General features: G+C 39.1%; 1 protein-coding gene across 2 annotated transcripts; it reads left to right on the top strand.

The window, feature by feature from the left end:
• The first annotated feature begins 565 nt into the window (after positions 1 to 565).
• On the top strand, positions 566 to 21,563 carry LOC138029629 (glutamate receptor ionotropic, NMDA 1-like). 2 transcript variants are annotated; one of them, XM_068877328.1, is made up of 6 exons: positions 566 to 735; positions 12,144 to 12,643; positions 14,228 to 14,823; positions 18,610 to 19,585; positions 20,101 to 20,264; positions 20,579 to 21,563. In XM_068877328.1, exons 2-6 carry the CDS (start codon positions 12,254 to 12,256, stop codon positions 21,009 to 21,011), a joined length of 2,559 nt encoding a protein of 852 aa, XP_068733429.1. In that variant the 5' UTR covers positions 566 to 735; positions 12,144 to 12,253; the 3' UTR covers positions 21,012 to 21,563. The 2 variants fall into 2 exon arrangements, with proteins under 2 accessions (XP_068733429.1, XP_068733431.1); XM_068877330.1 differs by having other exon boundaries at positions 566 to 719.
• Positions 21,564 to 22,500: the final 937 nt, after the last annotated feature.

The following is a 22,500-nucleotide window of genomic DNA, read 5'->3' on the forward strand; positions in this document are numbered from 1 at the left end:
TTAAGGGATTTAAATGTTCACTGCGTAAGCTCACATGTTATGGGCATGAGCACAGTTTGAAGCTAAAAAAAAAGGCAAGTTTATGATTTGAAAAGGGATTTCTACCCCTCGTATGACATACAATATATCACTATGATTTAAGTATTGAAATTTCATTATTTTCCCAGGGAAAAAAACCAAAAAGACAATGCAAGATCGCCATTACAGAAAATATAACTGACTTATTTCAAGTTGATTGCTGTGTCTTTGATCTAATTGTAAGAGTTAAATTAACAGAATTGCCAAAACGAGTGCTAGTCGTATAAACGGATAACCATATCAGATGATGTTTCTTTCTTTGTCCGAAAAATTGCTTTTTCTTTGGAGGAATTAATTAAACTTATTTTTCAGTAAAAAGGTAATTATTACCGATTCGTTATTCCCCTTTATCTTCAGGAATCAATCACAGCGGGGATACCGTCTTTTGGGTGAGCTCTTAAATTGTTTTCCTTTTCATCTGTTTGCATATTTATTTTTTAGTTCAGTATTGTTGCACTGTAAGGATACAAAGGGGATGCTTAAGAGGTTGACATGATATTTCCTTGCCAACGAAGCAGGCGATATCAGACTCGATGTCTCTAGAACTGATGTCTGGTTTGAAGGGTCCGATTAGCTCTTCTCGATGGGCAAAAATCTGACTTCCGCAGACGAACGAGGAAATTTTGTGCATAAAACATGAGGTGGGATATTTCACTAGTACGTATTTGGCTTCTTATCGGCTTTGTACCATTGTTTCATCAGTCATAAGAGTAGTTTCATGTTTCAGAAATGTGTCCAAACTTTATTTTTATATTTTCATAGTCTTTTGATCGCGTACACAACAGAAACTAAACCCTTGAATGCGATAGCCGGGAATTTCAGAAGACGCATTCTGCTCTTTTATAATCAGCCTACATTTTTAATTAAAGACGTTTTTGCACAATTGTTATGTCTTTTAGTTTTACGTTCTTCTACCAAGTCTCCACTTCGTAGTAAAATTTAGGCTTGCCGTATACGTACACGCTACGAATCTGAGACTTGTTTTTTAAACTAATTTTATCACACAAGACAGTTTCATCGATAACATGGCTGATTTGAGACTCAAGTAGCGATGAATAAAGATTACAACTGCGAAAGAGACTAATTGCATCACTCGGCCAATGCTACATAGGAAACTCGATTCAATCACCTATTTTTTGTTTTTAAAGTTAAATAGAAACCATCCTTTTACACTTACAGCATATGCATAAAATATTTGTGGGCCAAACGCATTTGTGAATACGTGACACCACATAATTGAAAATGTCTTTAAGTGCGGTCACAGCTATTAGAAGGAAGCGAGGCAGTGATTTCAATGCATTTTCTAATTTGTAACTGGAACGATTTCGACTGATAATTCGATCTCAGAAATAGGAACTTCGGTGGTTATTCAAGGCGCATACACCATAGTACAACATACCATTTCTCTGAACAAAGAAACTTGATTGATTCCGAAGAAGTGACTTCGAATAATGGAAAAAATAAGGCAAAAAAAAAAAATAATAATAATAATAAAAAAAAAATAATAATAATAAGAAAATTTAATTTTGTAATGTCAAGTGAAAACCATCAATTACTGGAAATTTGCAATAATCATTTGCATATCAATGTGCATGACCTCTAACCCACTCAGTACATCGTTTTAGTTCTTTTTTTTTATAAGAACGTCTAATTTTGGGGAAGAGCCGAACGTTCTTGTTTTCTGCGTTTGAGCCTGAAAGCGTTCTTAACATGTTTTTAAAGTTGTGTGGTATACAAAGTTCGACTACAAACTGAGTTGTTCTTTAGTATATCATGCAATAAGAAAATCAAAGCGTCCCTAAGAATCTGAATGAGTTAATTGTCCTGCTAGTAGATAGCTTAACATTTCTTTTACCTTTATTTATACTCCTGATAAAAAAAAAACCAACAAAAAACACACACAAAAAAGAACAACGAAACAAACAAGGTAAATAACGACGTTCTTAACTGACTCTCATCCTAGGTATTTTCCTATTGTATTCAGAAAATCTCAGCCTGAGTGTAATTCTAAAAAAAGAGTGTATAAGCTCTTCATAGATTGCCACACATGTCAGGATTCCCTCTTAAAAAGTGCTTCTGAGACTGGTTATGAAGCAAAAATGACTCTATCATATATAAAGCCTAAGATACTTCTCCTTCCCTTAAATTAAATATTTTAACCTTTTGCGATTCTTCATATAAGCATTTTGCCAAATGTGATCTTAATTATTTATTAATTCACTGTGGTTGGTAGAGGAAAAAGTGATTGATCAAAACGCTACTATGTCCCGAAGTTGTTACGTTCTTTGGGTAATGTCACTCCATCCCACTGGATCCTCAATGTGGGACTAAACGCATTATGCTACTATTCCACTGCTGTTTCAAAAAACCCATGCCATCATTATTATTATTATTATTATTATTATTATTATTATTATTATTATTATTATAGTAATTGCCTTAGCCCTCTTCTTCTTTACTTGTGTTTTAACACGTTTCTCCAGCACATTAAATTTGAAAAATATCGTCAATTTGGCTTTTCCCTAAGGTTCCTAAATCCGATCCACTGGTTCCAGTTCGCAGACGACGCCGCTGTTATAAGTGGTCAGGAATCAGAAAATCAGCACCTAATTAACCGCTTCACAGTCTGGTGTCAATGGTTTAGTATGATAATGAGGGTTTGACAAATGTTTTACTTTTGGAATACGGAAACTGTGTACTAAGTCTGTCCAATATTTACCTAAACTGTTGATAAATGGAGTTTTGACTTCAACATATCTAACAACCAACACATGGCAGAACTGTCCTCTCTTGTACAAGACTTGATGTGTGACATTGATGAGAACCACTGCATCCCAAAAACAAACTTCTGCCGTACAGCCCCAATGTCCTATCCAAACTGTCCTGGAATTTTACTGTAGCTGACATATCAAAAACCTGGATAATAGCAAATCTTGATATTATAGTGAACAGCTATATCCGAAAATGGCTTGATATCCCGATATCTGGTACCGGCTGAGTAACGTTTTCTAGAACGCAATAAATCTGGTCTTAACATTTGCTCTCCTTCAGTTAAATTCACTCATTACCAAACAGTTCTCCGCAATTCCTTAAAAGAGTCACGGAATGATTCCCTAAAAGATCTCTGGAAGTCGTCAAGTAGTCACACCAATATTCAATAGGATGTCTTCAAATCCCCCAAGGAAGTTCTTAAAGACTTCCGTTCTAATCAAGAAGACAAACTGCAACACCACTTAACATCTCAAGGTTTCTTTTTTACAAATGTTATCAAGCACTCATTGTCATCTGTTAACTCTATTTGGTCGTCTGCTTAGTCTCATCTACCCAAGAAAATCTACAATTTTACCATTCGCTACATCAACAACTCCCATCCTACACGTACGAATATGACAAGATGGGGATTATCACAAAGTCCTGATTGCTCCTTTTGCCTTAACCATGAGTAAATTATCAATATTGTCGCTGGTCGTCAACATTACTTTGATCGCTCTGGAGACACGACTCAATTCGTTTCCTAATACAGTATATATTCTAGAACTAACAGTTGGTTTCGAATCTAACCTTCAAAACAGTATTATTATTATTATTATTATTAATTCGGCCCATTGGTTTGGGTGCGCTTGCCTTGAAATCCGGGAATCCCGGGTTCAAGACACGTTCTGACCTCTGGTTGAAATTGTTCCAGGTAGTCCCTGGTTCATTTTCTCAGCTTTCCTTGTCAACTAGCTTTCCTCCGCCCAGTTGGGATTCTTAACAGTTGTTGTTGAATGTTCTGTTCTGTCGTGATTTTGTGTTTCATATTATTGGCTCGTCAAAGTCCCTATGGGAAGTGGTCAATTATAAGTCTTTGTATTTAGATATAATGTCAAAGAAATGGCATGAATAAAATCAGCGTTTCGTATGGTAGCACCCCCGTGGTCGATCAGTTTATACGCTAAGCGTCGAGGTCCTTGCACGATGATGTGATCATATTCAGTTTGAATTTCAGCAAAAAAGGTCGGCTTATCTTTTAATAGAAGAAAATATAATCCTTTTCTTGAAGCCGCTACGTAATTATTTGATTTTTTTTTTTTTTTGCGACCACATGCAAAACAACCTTGGCTTTTGATTTGTATCACTCTTACAATTTCGTCTCTACCTTGAGGTGTCATCTATTGTTTGCAACTATTGAGTGTGGAATTCGGTGCTGCAGCGGGGTTGGTTACTGAATATATTGCGAATACAAAGTGCCTTTAAATGTCGGATATCACATAAAATTGCAATCATTGCTTACTAATTACTCTCAGTGCTATGCTCCGAAGGGTGGTCTCTCCTTTTGAGGGGATAAAGGGAATAGGCAAAGCCCAGTTCGAGACCTGCTCAATTCCCGTTAGTTTGAACAGCCGATTTTTATGTTCACGCTTAAACGGTGTTATTTTTTGATGCGAAATTCTTTTGGGATGCTATTCCACAATCTTACACCTATTCTAGCAAAAGAAAATAATAGTTGGTTAGTTCTAGAAGCTTTGACGTATAGATTACCCGAGAGAATCTTGTGAAGTGATGATGAACCTGTTCGGAGTGGGAAAAGAGCATAGAAATATTAGAAGGGCCACGATGATTATTCAGTAATATCATGCATCATAGAGTAAACCAAGTGAGAATAGAGCATTGATATTGGTAGGGTTTTGGAGTGAACGAATAGCGGGGCACTATGAGTTTTACTATCCACAAAGTACATTAGTCGTAGAGCACGTTTTTGTAAAATGAGAACCTGATTTTGATGGAAGTTAGCAGCTTGGCCCCAGGCCATAAGACTATAGGAAATATAGGGTTCAATTAAGGAGCGGCAGATGTTAAGAAGAGACGTAAATGGGAGAAGGTGTGTTACCACCGATTTCATTGATACGCGACCCCCGAATCGAAACTCTCGCGCGCATTTGGCGATCCGCTTCTGTCAATCATGCGCTCCTTGTATGGTGTTATAGGATTCAAGAATATGGCAACCACTGTGTAGCCTGTTCGTTTACCATGGTTGCTTGTTATTCTTCAAGTTTACTTTGGCAAATGGTGTTTTTGCTCGTGTAGAGGTTTAGCGTAAGCGTTATAGCAAAATTTCTGCACACGGGGAAGACATTTGTGACGAAAAGTCGGGAAATCTGCAGAAATACCTCTAAGGTTCATTAGCCAGCCCGAACTGTAAAAGCAAGACAAATGGTTGGTAGGTGAAAATTCACATAAATAAACGAACATGCAGCAGACCATACTGATCGCTGATCGCTTAAATGAAACTGAATAATAGTCCCTTACTTTTCCTGTTATAAAGCTCATGTTCTTTATATGCATCGATTTGTGGAAGCCACACAGCTGACTGTCTTTCCTCTTGTGTATTGAAGACATTTCTGTCTTTCATCTTCGGGAGATTGCTATTGTTCAATGACTCTCCTTTATGGTCGTTTCTTTATGCCGATTTAGGCGATTATTTTTTAACCTACTGTCCATTTGTCTTGCTTTTCCTGTCCGGGCTGGCTAATCAACCGTGGATGTACTTCTGTAGATCTTTCGAAAATTTCTTCACAACTGTCTTCCCCAGGTGCAGAAATCTTGTTAAACCCCTGCATGAGCAAAAATACCACTCACCAAAGTAAACTTGAAGAATAACAAGAAACCATGGTAAACGAACAGGCTACACAGTGGTCGCCATAAACTTGAAAACAATAGCGCCTTTCCTATAACACCATACAAGGAGAGCATGATTGAGGGGGGTCGCGTATCAATGATATCGGTGGTAATCTTGCTATCATACTAATTCCTTTACTAACTTTTGATGAGATATGATAAATATGATTCTTCCAAGAGAGATTATTATCTATCAGAATTATTCACTCCGTAGGGAGTGGATAATGCCCAATTACTCCAAGGTAGCGAAGCAATCAGATTGCTTGAAACACAAAGATCACTGAGTGAGTATATACTATGTTTATTACATAAGCATAGAGATTTACGTACATTTCCGTGATGAAATAAAAATGACTTATGATGTTTTCACTTGTGAAAAATTGTCGTATCGGCCTTCTGATTGGTCGGACGATTTAATTTTTTTTCACTAGTATAAAATTGTTGTATCAGTCTTTTGATTTGCTAATATTATGTTGAACTTTGGCTCGAGTGGCCTGTGCACCGACAGCGGGAGTAAAATTTTGTAAACATGGCGGCCGACTGGTGTATGGTTTTCAAAGTTTTTGATCTTTTATTGCTTACTTTTCACCACAAAATACTTCAGAAGATCTTAAAAGTTTTAAAAGTGCTCAAGCGAGGTATGGAAGGTAAAGATTTCTGTCATTTCAAAAATATTTTGTTATTTGTTTGGGGCTTTTGTTCACGGTCGGTGGTTTGATAGCCTCTCGATTAACTCATACCTCGTTAACTTTATGATCTCTGTACGTATATAATAAACAAATTAATTCGTGGTTGGGTCTTTTGCACGATTTTTATTACTCACTCGTTGTAACTTTAAACTCACTGGTTCGTTTTCGCGATCCTTCACAACTCGTGAATAAACATGATCGTATATTATACATACGCATTCACCAACCATGAAGTAATCTATATGTAGAGAATTAACATTCTTTTAACGGCAGGGATGCTGCCAATTCGAGGTAATGGATTTGTTCTATCGACTTGGACTCTGCAGCCTCCAAACACGATTCGAGCACAGCTTCAGTCTTTAAAGAAATAGACAGAAATTGTAAACAATTGAGAGTTGTTTGTAAAGTGATTGCATCCCAAACCGGTTCCTCTGAAGAAAGTAATTCGGTGGACTTGTGTTGCGTTGACTTTTTCCTCGAAACTGTGTAAGAATTTTGATGCAGAAACCTACGAAATACATGTATACACTGAGTTGCTTCCATCCACCTGTGATATACACGATGATACAGATCTCTTTGAGGCTTTGAAAAAGTTGAAAAAGGAGACGCTGCCTTTGTACGGGTTAAAAATGAAAAAAACAGACATCGAGGTACTGCGTGGTGACAAAGACTCGACAGTGGTTATTATCCCCGGAAAAGTCTACATTGGAAAACTTGAATCTACGATGGAAGAAGGTACTACACAAGGAAAATATGAGACCACAAGTGATAGTACGCTGTCGGACCTCAGTTCCTTCCAAGATTTCCTCTATTAAAACTTCAGCAAAAATTCTTTCCTAACCTTGCACTACACCCACTTTCGCCCCGTTCCCAATCAACCAGCCCGACTCTACGCTACAGCAAAAACCCACAAGTTTGAAAACCATAACCAAATTACAACAGACAACCTCAAGCTCAAACCTATCATTAGCACCTGTGGCACATATACTTTTATGAAACAGCTAAAGCCCTTTCCAAGTGACTTAGCACCAATGGCTGAACACCAACATACTATTAAGAAAACATTGGACTTCGATGTTACCTCTCTGTTTACCAAAATACCTTTAGACGAAACCGTAAACCACATCTTAGACAAAATATACAAACAACACAAACTGCGCCAGATTGCTTCACGAGCAAACTTTAAGCGTCTCCTTGAGTCACTGAAGGGACTGTGTTCAGTTTTGACGGTAAATTGTACAAGCACGTAGATGGATGCAGTATTGGAAACCCATTGTCTCCCACCCTAGCTAACATCTTTATCTGTAAACTAGAGGAAGACGTCATAACACCACACAATTTTCCATTCTATGAAAGGTACGTGAATGATTGTTTTACCAAAAGGAAAATAACTGCTCCCAACAATTTACTTGTAAAGTTAAACAGCTACCATCCAAACAAACAAACAAACAAACAAACGGCAAACACGCAAGATGGAGTCAACCTTCAAGTTGAAAGAAAAAATCGCACACCCATCACACGTCGTTTACAAAGGCAAGTGTATTTCTGGACAAACATACATTGGCGAAACAGCACGCAACCTTGAGGTTCGTGTCAATGAACATTTAGATGTTAATAAGGAGTCGGAGCCAGCCAAGCACATTAGAAAACACCCTAACCGCAAGTTCGCGTGGGAAGTTTTAACCACTGCCCATTCAAGGTTTAAAAGGAGAATAAAAAAAGCCCTCTACATTGCACGCTTCCGTCCAGATCCTGTCGTTCAATCACTGCTAGACCTCACCTTGTTCCCCATGGGAACAGGTGTCACATAACTGGCTTTGCCTGAACTATAAGAACATTGAGCGTATGCAGATTATTTTACTCCGATGATGATCAAATTGATTGGAAACGTTTAGAGTCATAATTTTAAGACCTTTTACCTTAAAGGTTTATATTTTTATGTTTAAAATAGTGTGGTATGAATTTTATCAGTGGTGTATTTTCCAGTAAAACACTCCAGCCTATATAATAAATGAGGCTCTTTCCGGACCCAGTTGGGAGAATTCTGAGGCCGTCTTTTCCTTCGACAAGAAAGCTTTTAAGGCACACTTCCTGTTCTTGTTTAAGCGTAATCCCTGCAAAGAATTTAAGCGCTCCTTCCGGCACATTGTTGAATTGAATTTCGTTTCGGTCCATGAAAGGACGAATCCGCTGCCCGCTGTTCTTCGTTGTTTATAATTCTCTATTTCCGGTTGTGTGACATAAGAGCCTTTTGTGAGTTATCCAAAGAATCTGGGTGTTCTGCACAGGCCAATGAATAAATTTGTGTCAGGCCTTCCTTTTCCTCCTCTTCCTTACCCCTACCCCTCAGGAGGGGCTGATAGACTGCGGTCGACGCCTTCATACAAAGGTTTTGTTAACTCTGCCATTTCGAGGGCAACAACTCCTTCTGTTGAAAGAGCCAGCACATTTACAGATGCCACCTCTTCTTAATAACTATTTTCGCTAGAACGTGACCTCTAGTAAAAGACAGCTAACGTACAGAGTTATTGCTTTCCCAACAGCTTTCCGACGACCTGCAAGAACGACCTTCAAGTGAATGAATTTCGTTATCCTTCAAATTATAAACAAGATATGATAAAAGTAGAATTTCTCAACTTAATTGGCCAAGATATGAACGATAGCAGTATGGTTACGCGTTTTGTTTTAGTCGAAAAAGATACATATTCTTCTGTAGTGCAAACACGATTGAGGGCTTTGTACTGACACTCTCGGCTCATACTCTGTATTTCGCCTGCTTATGCAAGCATGATATGCAAGAATAATTTTTTGTTGCTGATTCTGATTTAGTGTCATTTTTTTTGCTGTTCGTGTTGTTATCTCATCAGAATAGAGCAGTTTTCAATTGAGTGTCGAAAGTAATTAGCGAATTGCTTTGGGAGTTTGCATTACTTCTCTCAGTGATTGGTTCAAAATTCTCCCGCCATTTTTTCAAGCAATAACAAGTGAAACCAAAACCAATCGTGGCTCGCGCGTCCACATTTTCCCCCGCTTTGTGTCGGTTACGTGTAATTACTACAAGTTTTGATTGGTTTACTGGATTCTCTCCGTCCTTTTTGATTGGCGAAAGTAATTACTTTGGTTTTGGTTTTACGACACTCGATTTAAACTCGCTCTAGGGAATGATTATTATTTTTATTTGTAGTATTTGAATTCACTGATGAAACTTAAACACACGACCTTTCGACATCCTTGCGTACTTTGTATTCTTTTTTATCTTTTTTCCATTGCCCCACAATATAGGCACTGAAATATATGTACGGTCAAACGACTACTTCATTCGTTTATCTAAGCCCATTAAATGCAGGTATCACACCATTTTCTGTTGGGATTGGCTTGAAATGTGTACCACACACTCACCCTTATTTCTCGGCTTGCAAGGTGGATGCTCTTAAAATTCCTTTTCCCTGAGTAGGATAAAGTGTTCAAATCAGCCCAATATAAAGAAAGCATGACATAGTACTAGCAGTGAAAAATTACATAGTGATTTTCGCGACTTGATTGTTTTTTATTAGATGGCTTGTGGTACATTGTGGTTATTAAACGCAAATTACAAACAACAAGCTGCCCGCTGAGTCAGAAGACTGTGTATGCTAATTTGCTAATTTATTATTTTAAACGTTTAGGATTATCAAAAGAAGAGCCATTTTGTCTGATTTTACGGTGGAAAATAAGATCTTGACCGCTTAATTGCTCCCCTTTTGTATACAGCTCTTCTTACATGTTCGTATTGCTGGATATAACAAAAATCTCAGACAGGGTTCCTGTCTTCTAGTTTATGGCTAGTCTCAGCTCTGACCATATGGAATTTAAACTTGAAGAAAAAAGATATAATATATTTCAAAGACTGGAAGGAAATGGGAAAAACGCATCCGTAACTTTCCTGCATGCACCTCCTCGCTTGCATCCGGCAATCGCATGCAGTGCAAAACCTGTGGCGTGGCTTATTTCCAGAGTACAATGCCTCTTGGGTCAAGCCAAGCTTCATTTAAATAAACGTATTTGTGTGAAGGTCGGTTTTAATCATGAAAACAAACTATAAAACGATGTAAATTTTCAACGCGACGCATTGAAAGGGACGGCTGAACACTGGCATTCGGTGAAACGAGTAACAACCTCTCTAGCGAACATTGCCGGTATGTTAGTAAGGCATTTAAGTTTGGTAAATAATTTTGCTGTATCTTAGACGGAAAATTACAAACACGCGACTGTATCTTTTCAACGCACCTGTAAGTACTACTCAACTGTTTAAAACGCTAAAAGAATGTAAGAGAAGTTTGCATGTTAATATTAAGCAGCATTGATCTTAAAAAGTGGAATATTCTTATATTACTTGTTGTGTGCTTAGTTTATTGTGAATGTGTTTACGATCCTGTCGTTGCTGTTCAAGAACATTGTATGAAGACTTCCCACTAGGTTGCCACTGTTTGCTATTGGGATCCTCGACACCTGTATTTATCAACAGAAAGTTCAGCATCTCTGGGCCGGTTATTGCAAAAAGATATGTATCATTTTGGAACTATAACTGTGTTAAGTGTTTAAAATTTAAGTGGTCAACCTAGTTTGAATATAAACGAAAATAGTCTTTTGTCAAAACGGAGATCTATTAACATTCACATTAGGGTCTTCGCACAAATACTGATATCCATGAAAGATTAAACAAGACCAAAGTTTAAATTTACGCAAAACAAAATGACAGAACAAAAGGTATTATAGTTGCGTTAAAACATGTTCATTGAATGCTCTCATCTTTGGTTGTGTCGTTAGTGGGAAGTCTCCAACTTATTGGTCATTACATATTCCTTTATCAGTTATCATTGTCTCATTAATGTTCTTCCTCAGGCTTCAAGTACAGCACGGACCATACTAAATCAAAATATTTACTTCGTTTAAAGAGCTCAAAGCTTTATTTTGCAAATATTTTTTCCGAGTTTTAAATGAAAAGTCTCAGTTACAAAACGTCCTGTGCTTGACTTCAACGCACTTCCCTATCAAACTGAAGAATGGGTATTTTGTGTTCCTTATCACAGGTCGGCTCGAGGAACTGCATGAACATCAATCACATCTTGAAAAAAATCGTTTAACGTCGAGGAAAACGAGCGAAAAAGTCTGCACAATGAACAGTTCTGAGGCTTTATGGTAAAATAACGTTCTCCTAAAATAGATCGGATGGTGTTTTCGTTTTATGAACCTATAAACCACGTTTTCTTAAGCGACACAACGTACCGTCTATGAACATGATGATAAAATCTAGGGCATTTTACCTATGTCATAATAAGAGGACCTACAAGAAGTATTTGATAATCAATCCCTTTACGTGTTTTTCATGCATGATATTATTTAATCCGGTTCTGACGATTCGATGACTCCTCTGTAAGTCACCGGAAAACTGCCACCAGCAAGGTGGTTTTTAAGACCGTCTGGATATAAATGGAACATTAACTGGCAAACCGTTTTAAATGCAACCGCTATGTACTTTAAATTCGGAATAGAGAATGTGCGAGTAACTTTCTTCTCAGAGAAATTCATCACGGTAGTCTGGACTTCCTGTATGCTTGAATTGTACTTAGTGTGAGCGGAACTGACTTGGCGGCATTTCGTGTATTGTGGATGTAATATTAACAAATAGAAAATTCAAGAAAGAATCGCCTTACATCGTTGTTTTTTATTCTTCAACAGAAGCAGCATATTCGGTAACGTTTGCAATTCATGATGCAGACTCTGGATGAGGAAGTAAATCATTTGCCATAAAAAGGTTTAAAGTTGATGCCTTGGATCAAGGAAAAGGCATGAGCGTCTCCCAAAGGACACTGCTGACTGTAATAATTATACTGGTATTAGATTACGCACTTTCGGATGACAATTGCAATGAAGAAAGGCCATCGTCCTTGACTGTACTTGGAGTGTTTGACTTGAATGACACGAACTCTGTGCTTGGCTTCGAGAATGCCATTTCCCTTCACAATTCGCAGTGGGAAGAACACTGTGTCCCTCGTTTGACATCCTCGAAAGTATTCGTCAAAAACGAGATGAGCGTGAACGAGTTAATAGATCTTGTTGGTAGTGTGTTAAACAATGGAGCTTGCTTCATGGTGTATGGCTCACAGAGTAGAGAAAAGAAGATTGTGTTGGACCTTGTAAGGGGTCGAGCAATTAACATTATCACTGCCGTGCGAGAGGTGAGCACCTTAAATTAAGTTATCTGTCTAGGCTGTCACATCTTGTAGTCAACATCACCGCTATAGATAACACCACATACTGGTTATGGAGAGCTTGCATCGTGTTTTTTGAGGAAGTGACAGGCAACTCCATAGAACCTTACCTTTCTCCTTAACGTCAATAACGATAACCATGTCGTCGATTGAAGTCTAGCCGAGTGCAAGCGTTATATAATTGGGAAGACTACATATTAAAACAAATTACTAGAAATTAAAAGCAATCAAACAAATTGTTAGTTCTTAGTGAGAAAAAACCTCGCGGAACATATAAGAGAAACTCAAACCCTCCTATGACGATGGGTCCCGGAATCGAACCCGGGCCACGATGGTAGAAGCCTATTTATAATACTCTCATCACTGCCCCAATCCTGTTTCCCAAGTGTTAGCCTCACCTTTGTTTAGAAATACAAGCAATAAATTCCGGGGGGAGGGGGGTACTCCCTTATATGGGCTATATAGGTATGTGCGGCCCCAAAGGGTAGGGGTTTTCAGCCGTTTTGGTCATAAATAGGGTATCGATTTTGGCCAATTTTCCTCCATTTTGGTCATAAATAGGGTATCGATTTTTGCACTCTAGTCTTGAATTGGTTTTTTTATTTAGAAGAAGTTACTTTTTTATCATGTCCTCCTTCCTCTGGGAGTAACCCCCCCCCCCCGGGAATAAATTTCACCAGAGTGATCCCAGTTTGGCTTCACTCCTTAAGCAAATACTAACATTTAATTTTTAAATAACCCAGCCAAAAAGCCACAAAATCTTTAAAAAAATTCACTGTTAATAATAACATGCTCGAAAGAATCGCCTTCTTTCCCAAAAAGGTGGTATCCTCTTGCACATGCTGTAACCTCAAAGTTGAATATAGCGATAATAAAAATTCCTTCGGCAGGCATTGACAGGAAATTCATGTTGAAAGTATCAGAACTATTTAACTTTTAAAATCACGTGATTTTGCGTTTAGAGGGTAGATCGAAAGTGAATTTCATAAGAGTGTTGATCTATCACTTTGCGGTCTTCCCCCGGCACAGTCACAAATGGATTTATTTTTAGATACACTTTGCGCGCGAAACCAACAAAGGGCCATCAATTTTAACCAATCAGAAGAAGCCATGTCACGCGGGACTGCTTCTGCCATGTTTTTTTTTTTCAGGGACGTGACAACTGATTTCCGCGGGAACGAATATTCTAAAAATAGACTCATTTGTGACTGTGCTGACGAGCCCACCCAAGCCATAACAACACTCTTATCTGATTTACTCTTGGGTAAATTCAACATTCGGAAAACCTTTTCACTGGGTAGATCATTGCGGAATAACTCATTGTAAGATTTAAGGCAGAGTTCCGTGAAGTGAAATTTGAAAGGAATCAAGGAGAACGAAAAACCCGGCCCAAGCTGGGAGTTCCGGTTGAGCGAAATAGTTTAACTCAGGCTGATGTTCCAAATGATGCGATTGCATGTTGAACAGTGACAAGCCATGCATGTAGTGGCGCTGGTTGGGTAAATGATTTTGCTTGAGCTAGGAAACTTTTCATTCTGAATTTTCTTGCAGTTCTATGAACAACCACCTTTCGAAGGAGTGACCTATAATTATGATCCTGTCACGGTGGCTAGTATGAACCGGACAACAAGCATTGAGACAAAGATAAACGCTCTGTTATCGTTCTTAAACGAAATCAAGTGGAGCAAGTTTGTTGTTGTATCAGACAATGACTACAAATCGGTCGGTTTTGTAAGTCTACTACAAGAGCATCTTCCTCCCAGGAATATGAGAATTACGGAATGGCTGGTTTTCTCTGGCGATGACACTTTCGAAGATATTTATTACCGATTTCAATTTTTGGGTGACGGTGTGACAACGTTTCTGTTGGTAACTAACAATTTAAAAGTGTCATTGAACACGTTTATGGGCGCGGCGAAAGCGTCCATACAAGTTGACACATGGGTAGTAGTGTCTGATCTTCACGTAGCGACCTTTCACTACTCTTTTTTTCCACCCACGGACGTGTTCTCACTGACACCCAAGACAACTAAAGAGATACCCATAAGTGCATTTGTGGAGGACGCAGTTCGTGCAGTCAGCCTCGCTCTTTCAAAAAGGCCGCGCAGCAAAGGATATAGCTGCCCAAGAATGAAGGAAACGAGAAGGTGAGATAAATGTGTATGAAATGTGTAATAGCTGGAACATGAACGAGGCAGTGTGTGATCCAGTGATTAAGACGCTTGATTTTCATGCTTCGGATACTCAGAGGTCAAATCTCGCTATTACCACTGACTGAAGTTTTCTTCAGTGCTCACGAATTCAGCTCCCCTGTTGTTTGTTAATTATACAACTGCTTGTCCTCCTGGCAGGTAGCGTTTGTACGTAAGCTGTGTTTGAGTATAAATATTTTTTTCAGGTTACTGATTCAGCTAGATTTACCTTACCTTCTAATTCCTTAATCCTGGCATTTGTCAGGTTCTCTCAATTGATCTTGAGTAACCTTCGATTTTACTTCGCATGGCAATTAGCATTATGGCCCAGCACCTTATCTAAGTCATGAATTGTTATTTGATCCCGGTGCACCTGAAGCCTTAGACCAAGCCCCTTATTACATTACTTCTGAAAAGCATGTAAACTTGGCGCTGGTTTTAACTAACGTTGCACACCATCAGGAGACTAGAGGGATGGTCATTTCATTTCTTTTGTTTTGCGATTTCTTTGTCTGCCCCTCGTGAATTGCTCACTAAGGGGCTTGGTCTCAAAATGACGTCGAGTTCCGTTGGCATTTCGGGGATTCAGTTTTAAAGATAAGCTGGAGTCAACAAATCCCAAGCAATTATTATTCTAAAGATCTTTGAATAAGAACCCAATAATACTAGGTTGAATACATGGTATGGGAATGTGAAAGTGATTCTCGCACTTAAGGACGTTCGCGCCCATTGCTACTGCGCATCTTTTCGCACATGTCACGCACACGTCATGCATCGCAGACCACGCAGGTAAACACGATGCTAAAGGCGCAAAAAATTTCCACAAGAATGGAACGTGAAAGTATGTGGCATCATGGGATAGCTGTGGACCCAGGTCTTCTCGGAAAAGTCACTCAATGGCGTGACAGTGCGAATAGACAGTCGCTTTGAGAACTTCGCAGCCATTTTACTCTCTTGAATGCTCGGTGACCCCCATTTTTCTTTCCGTAGATCACTTCCTTTCTTGATTTTGTCCATTTTAACAAAAAACAAAAAAAATCTGTACGTGAGAAGTTACAAATATTTGGCCTTTTATGCTCTCGTGCGACCGAAGTTTTCTTTCTAATACTAATATGTATCGTTTTTCAAGGTCTATTTCACCTCAGAAAAAGACATCAGTTGCAAAGGTTAATTTAGGTATATTAGTTATGTTGAACTGAGTACGTTTACTTGATCTAAATTTCACTCGTGCAGCTTTTTTAGTGCTGACAGTTGTAAGCTAAGATCGTCTTAAAGTAACGCAATCTTCTAAAAATGCACCTCATGATCTCGAAAACGAGCACGGTGACCCCCCATTTTTTTGCCTTTTTGGCAAAAGTAGATCATTACCTTTCTGCGTGGCAAGTTTAAAAAAAATCTGTACGTGGGAACGTTTTGGGCGCGAACGTCCTTAAATGGACAATTTTCAAGAAATTGCCTAAGTAGACACCTGAAAAATTCAGGCGGCTTCAACGGGATTGGACTGCACCCATGACCTCTGCGATGCCAGTGCAATGTTCTACCAACTGAGCTATGGTTAGCCACAGAATTGGGAGCAGGTCAATTTGTTGGGCTCATGTGTTCCCGTGAAAGGCCCCGATGAATGACATAAATGTATTTCTTTCATTCATGGTATGGCTTTGTTCATGGAGACTGAATCACGTCTGCCGAGGAATCGTATACACTCAATAAACTTGTTAAAATTACTGTTGGAATCTGCTGGAAAAAAAGAAAAACCAACACTGTTCCCTACAATAGGGACCTTAAGCAAAGACTGGGAAGACGACGGTTACGAGAAGGTCTTCTGAAAATATTATTTCCCGTTATTGTCATAATTTTGCGATTACTCCAAGTCACTCGGCATGGAAAGTGTGAGTCCAAACTCCAAGAATAAAATTGGCGACAACGGTGTGGATATTGAGAGAGAAAATTGAAAATTCGTCATCAGGTTCTCGCTTCCTCCACATGACTTCAAATTTGATCATTTCACGTCGTTGTCAAGACGAGAACGGCAAAGCCGGAAATGTATCAAAATGTACAACGCACGTGCAGGGCGTGCAGAACAGTACTATTGTTTTTGCTAATTAAACCTATTGTTTTGTGGTGTTCTCGTAGCCGTCGTCGTCGTCCTTGCTTAAGGCCTTGCTTATTGGCTGCCAAGTGCAAACGACGTCGGTTGTTTTCAAGAGTAGTCCAGTGCTTATAAGGCCCTGAACTTCTACGAGGTTATTATGTACACACCAAAAGTCCATAACCCAAAAGTGTGAGTCTCTCTCACTGGAATTGACACGTCTAGCCCAGGTCACGATACAATTCTAATGTACAACTGTAGCTTTACTATTGTGACGTAACTTGAACGCCCTTGTAAACTACTTGTGTAAGTTCCAGTTGCAAGAGGTTTATTTCTTCAAGCTGTTGGTCAACTGCTGCAGTTATATACTCGATTGCGTCGACAGAGAGGCGATATTTCCCCCGAAATTCAGGGGGATTTTCAATGCCAAACACGCATCTTTCCTCAAAATTTCTAGGCTGCCGAAGAACTCGGTGCCTCAATGGTTCTTTCAGATCAGCTTCGCTCGACGAGAACATATCAAAATTTCGAAATACGCTTCCTACAAGTCTTACGTTAAAGTGTCCCTGTGATAAAAAAAAAAAAAATCACTTCTTTTTTTCTTCAGATTTTGAAAGTGTGTCTGCTTAACACCAGACTAGCCAAATTTTGAGCTTTGATTTTTAACCAAAGGCCGTTTACTTTGAGTATAAGTTTTGGATTTCATGGTCTGCCATTATTCACGTTGAAAACCGATTACACCTCAGAGGGTTGGATCCAGGAAAAAGTGACGTCAAAGGCTCACTAGCTTAAAATTTCAGCGTGTGAATGCAACTAATTATATATGTAAAACGCGACTTTAAAAGTCTGGAAGCTCAAAACTCCAGTGCTGCTTTTTCAAGCATTGCATTCTTGAACTAGTGAGCCTTTGACGTCATTTTCTCCTCGATCCAGCTCTCTCAAGATCTTAAAGCTGCTAATGACGGACCATTAAAAAGGAAAATTTCAGTTAAAAGAAACAGGTTTCACTTTTAAATTAAGGCTTAAAACATTGGTCACTTAGTGTTTAGTTACCATAGATTTCAAAACCAAATAAAAATAAGAATTGATTTTTTGGTCACAGGAGCACTTGAAGCTTACAACTAACTTATGACTTGTAGTGAGCAGTTTAAAATAACAAGTTGGACGTTTGTAACGGCCCCTTGTGTGCTTGGAAACAAGCTTCTGAATATTCAATTTGCTAAGTACCATATTTGGAACAACAAGACCAAGGGGTTTCCAAATATGGTACTTAGCACTGAAACATTCAACCAATTAGTTCGCACTGAATATTCGGAAGCTGTGAACGCGCGTTACACGTTTCAACCCTTATGGGTTTCTGATTGTACACATTTCAAACTCTACAGGTGTAGGGCTACACCTGTAATTACAAGTCGGAGTCTTGTAACAACGACTTGTAACAATGTTTATGTAACTCATTTTCGTGTGCACGTGTAAATACAAGGGTTCAACTTGTATACTACAAGTGTGACTTTTTTATTGAATAGACCGCTGGGTTATGAACCTTAATACATGGGGCTTTCCACCTTTTGAATAAACGCCGCCTGTGGTCCCCCATTGGCCATAAATTTTCCCTAGAAATATAATTTAACCATTTTATATTTTTTAATTAGACTTTTATCGGATGTAGACTTTCACGGGTCTTCTGGACCAGTACAGTTGGACAGTATGGGCAATAGAGTACCTCTTGGATATGACGTTTACATGATGGAAACACGAGAGGAAGGGAAAGACCCTCCAACTCTTATCCACCAGCTTGGTTATTGGCACAATGGAAAGCTATATATTACCAACCAAAACGAAATGCCCACACTAAAAATCCTCGTCAACGAGTATCCTCCTAATGTAATGTCGCAACCAAAAATCCCAGGTGAGCCTTGCCATTCTAACTCCATGCCTTGTACGAAGACAATCGACACTCCGAACGGCAAGACAGATATCGTGTACTGTTGTTACGGCTTCGTCGTCGATGTTGTACAGATGGTCGTCAATGAACATCCATTCGTTCCGGAGTTGGTTTTCTGCTCAGATGGGCAATATGGAGTGTATGACGAGGTCAACAATACTTGGAATGGTGTCGTATCAGAACTTCTCAATGGAAGAGGTGATGTTAGCTTTGATTTGTACATCAGTTCACGTAGAGCCGCAGTTGTCGACTTCACCGAACCGTACATGCCATCCGGAATTCGACTTTTGGCAAAGGAAAGCGAGAGCCTGGACAATGAAATAGCCTGGCTTTCCTATCTACGACCATTCACTACACCGGTTTGGCTGACGCTTCTTGGTTCCCTGGGTTTCATGATTATCTTTCTTTGGGGAGTTGACAAGATCAGTCCCGTAAGAGCATCTAAGAAACTTTTCCACAAAAATTCAGCCTTCAAGCTTGACAACGCTGTTTGTTATGCACTGGCCTTAGCATTTGGCCGCCCAGCAGATGAGGCGAAACCGTCTACGAATGGTGCTCGGTTGTCCTCTGTGGCATTCGGAATGGCAATGCTAGTGTTTGTGTCTACTTATTCAGCCAACCTGGCAGCTTTCCTTATTGTCGAGGACAAAACTACTCCAGTAAAGGACATCTATGACCTGAAGGTAAGGCACTTTAATTTCGAAAGGCGGGTCAATTTAATGTTTGCCTTTAATTTTCACTCGATGACAGAAAGTAGAATTTAAGGGCAAACGACGGAAAAAAAAGTTGACCTGCCCCAGTTTTTCGAAGGGTGGATAGCGCTATTCAGTGGATAACTCAATTGGTTGTAGTGTTTATCTGCTTCAAACTGCGTGATTTATCCGGTGGATAGCGTTATCACCTTTTGAACAACCGAGGACTGATCCGCAAGAATTGGCGTGCAAGGAAACGTCAAAGAAAAAAGTTTCGCTATATCATAGAAACAAGGCTTCAACATGAGAATAGCTAGGAGGATTCTGTACTTCTTTTCTACTCTGGAGTGATAGGAAAGGTCATAAATTATTTGGGACAAGGACGTCTTTTTTGCGTCTTTTTTAAAGGAAGATTACATAACTTCACTATAAAAGATTACATAACTAAAAAAACAAACTTTCTTATGATAATATGCGTTCTAAATTACACGATTTTCGTTTGACAGATCGAACGTCCTCCTGAAGGCTTTAAGTATGGCACCATTGAGGGATCTTATATGGCTGATTACTTTAAAAACAGTGAAAACACCTACTTTCGGCACATCTGGTACCATATGCGGGATAACAATGTAAAAAGCCTTTCAGAAGGGGTCCAGGCAGCCAGAACAGGGTATGTTGAATTAAAAGTGTAACCTCCTACTCGTTTGCTTCATCGGAGGGGGGAAGGGGGCAGGTGAAAAGTGGAGAGGGGGAAGAGGGCTGGGAGGGGGGGGGGGGGGAAGAAAGAAAAGAACATAATCGAATAAAAGTTTATTTAACTACGCTGGCCACACACAGCAGAAGCTGATTTCCAGGTATGTGTCTCAATCCTATTGTCTTTATTGTACAATGGATTCATGAAACGTACACCATTCAAAGTACTCTACTGTACTATTCGTTTCATTCATCGATGTTACTTTTTCGTTGAACCTCATTTTATCACAGAAAGCTTGATGTTTTCATCGCCGATTACGTTGGCCTGGAATACGAATCAGTGAATGACCCCTACTGCGAGCTTAAGGTGGTCGGTGACCCTTTCGCAATGTCAGGGGCCTCGGTTGCAGTCAAAAAAGGCAGCCAACTCTTTAAACCTCTGTCAGAGGCGCTCCAGAAAATAAAGGCCAAAGGACTGACGGACTTCATCGAGAGATTTTGGGTCAAAAAGTTCTCCTGTACACGCGATATTCCTCCGGCTCAGCTGAAGTTAGAAGACCTCAGTGGACTTTTTTTACAGTTAACAATTGCTATTGTGGCCTGCATTGCTGGCAATGTGTTTCACGGAATATTTCTTTACGCGAGAGAAAGATGGAGGCAAAAGAAAACAGAGGACCGAGAAGAATTAAGATGTAGATTTTCTCAAGCAGAAACACTCGTCTGATAGCATGTAGTATGTGTCAGTAACAAGAAAGAGGAGTATTCGGATATAGTCAAAGTGATTTGGGAGGGTAGGCACCCGGCAAATGTGATCAGAAATTAGTACGTTCACAAAGTGGAAATTTTATACGTACGCGGAAAATTATAACTCCTCCCCCCCCCTCCCATCCCTAAGTGCGGCATTAACGCCACAAGGGTGCGCCAAGCATACAGAGTTATATAACCATGGGAGCATAATAAAAATCGCAGCTCCAATGAAGACTGACGTTTTCAAATATTACCTGAACACTTCCCCCTGAAATGGAATTCAGAGCTCGAAGCGGGAATCTCAATATAAAGAAATCCATTCTACTAATTGCCAATGCATAAAAATAACCGTGACATAACTCGTTGGGTAAAATTTATTTTAATTATACATAAAGGACATACCTTTACCACTTATAAGGTGGCTGCCAGCGACTGAAAAATATTTTAGTAGAATAATTTGGTTCTAACTGAAGCGTCGCCTGTTTTAAAGCTTCCAATATTACCAATATTACAGGACGTTTTCAACCAACTTCTAGAGACACCAATAACAATTGCGAAATGTACGACTTCTGGTGGACGAACAAAAGGAGCCAATCAGAGATCTTTTGTTTTCATCCACCAACATGGCGGCGATGACGTCACGTAAAAACCTCCTATAGGGAGTCGTTCGCGCACGCCATGCTGAACTGATGATTTTATGAATAAAGTTATTCCCAGATGAAAGTGCGGCGTCGAATTTGATTGTTTATACAAACTGTCATTAGCTTGTCATATTGGAATGGAATTTTGATTTTGCTTGAGCTCCCGTTTCCAATTTTCTTCAATCGACCAATATTTAAAATCAAACGTAAGACGTGCTTGGACGTCTAAATTAAATAAAAATTGACATCCTAGAAGCTAAAATAACCGGGTGACTTTTAGTTCTATCTGACAATGTACTCAAATTATTTTTTACAAATAACAATAGTTTATTGCTTTCCTCCTTTTAACCCGGTGGCTGAATTACAAGTTATTTAGAATGGCTCAGATGTCAATGGTATATGGTGAAATCAAAGTATTACTTAATGATTAACGATAATACTAAGATCTGAAAAATTAATATTACGTGCTATACATCTATTCATATTAAAGCATACCTTGGTTCCGTCATTTCACTTTACAAAGGTCTCAAAGGTCGGAGAAGGATTTTTGAAAACAAAAGGAGCTAAGAGGCAATCAAAATAGGCTTGACCGATGCGCGGTCGAAACGTCGTTCGTTTTTTTTTAACGTATTTTTTATTCGTAATTGTCTCAAGTAACCCTTGTTTCTTAAGAAATATATTACCTGTACACTCATGCCAATTGTTATGATGTGAATGTTTATTTGTTTTCGGTTATCTCTACGTTTTACGTTTGCAACGTTGTGAAATTTCTTCAGTAGGAATTGACATAAATCATGATTTACATAGCATATTTTCCTCGTAAAG

This window comes from Montipora capricornis, chromosome 13 (genome assembly GCF_036669925.1).
Source record: "Montipora capricornis isolate CH-2021 chromosome 13, ASM3666992v2, whole genome shotgun sequence".
Lineage (NCBI taxonomy): Eukaryota > Metazoa > Cnidaria > Anthozoa > Scleractinia > Acroporidae > Montipora > Montipora capricornis.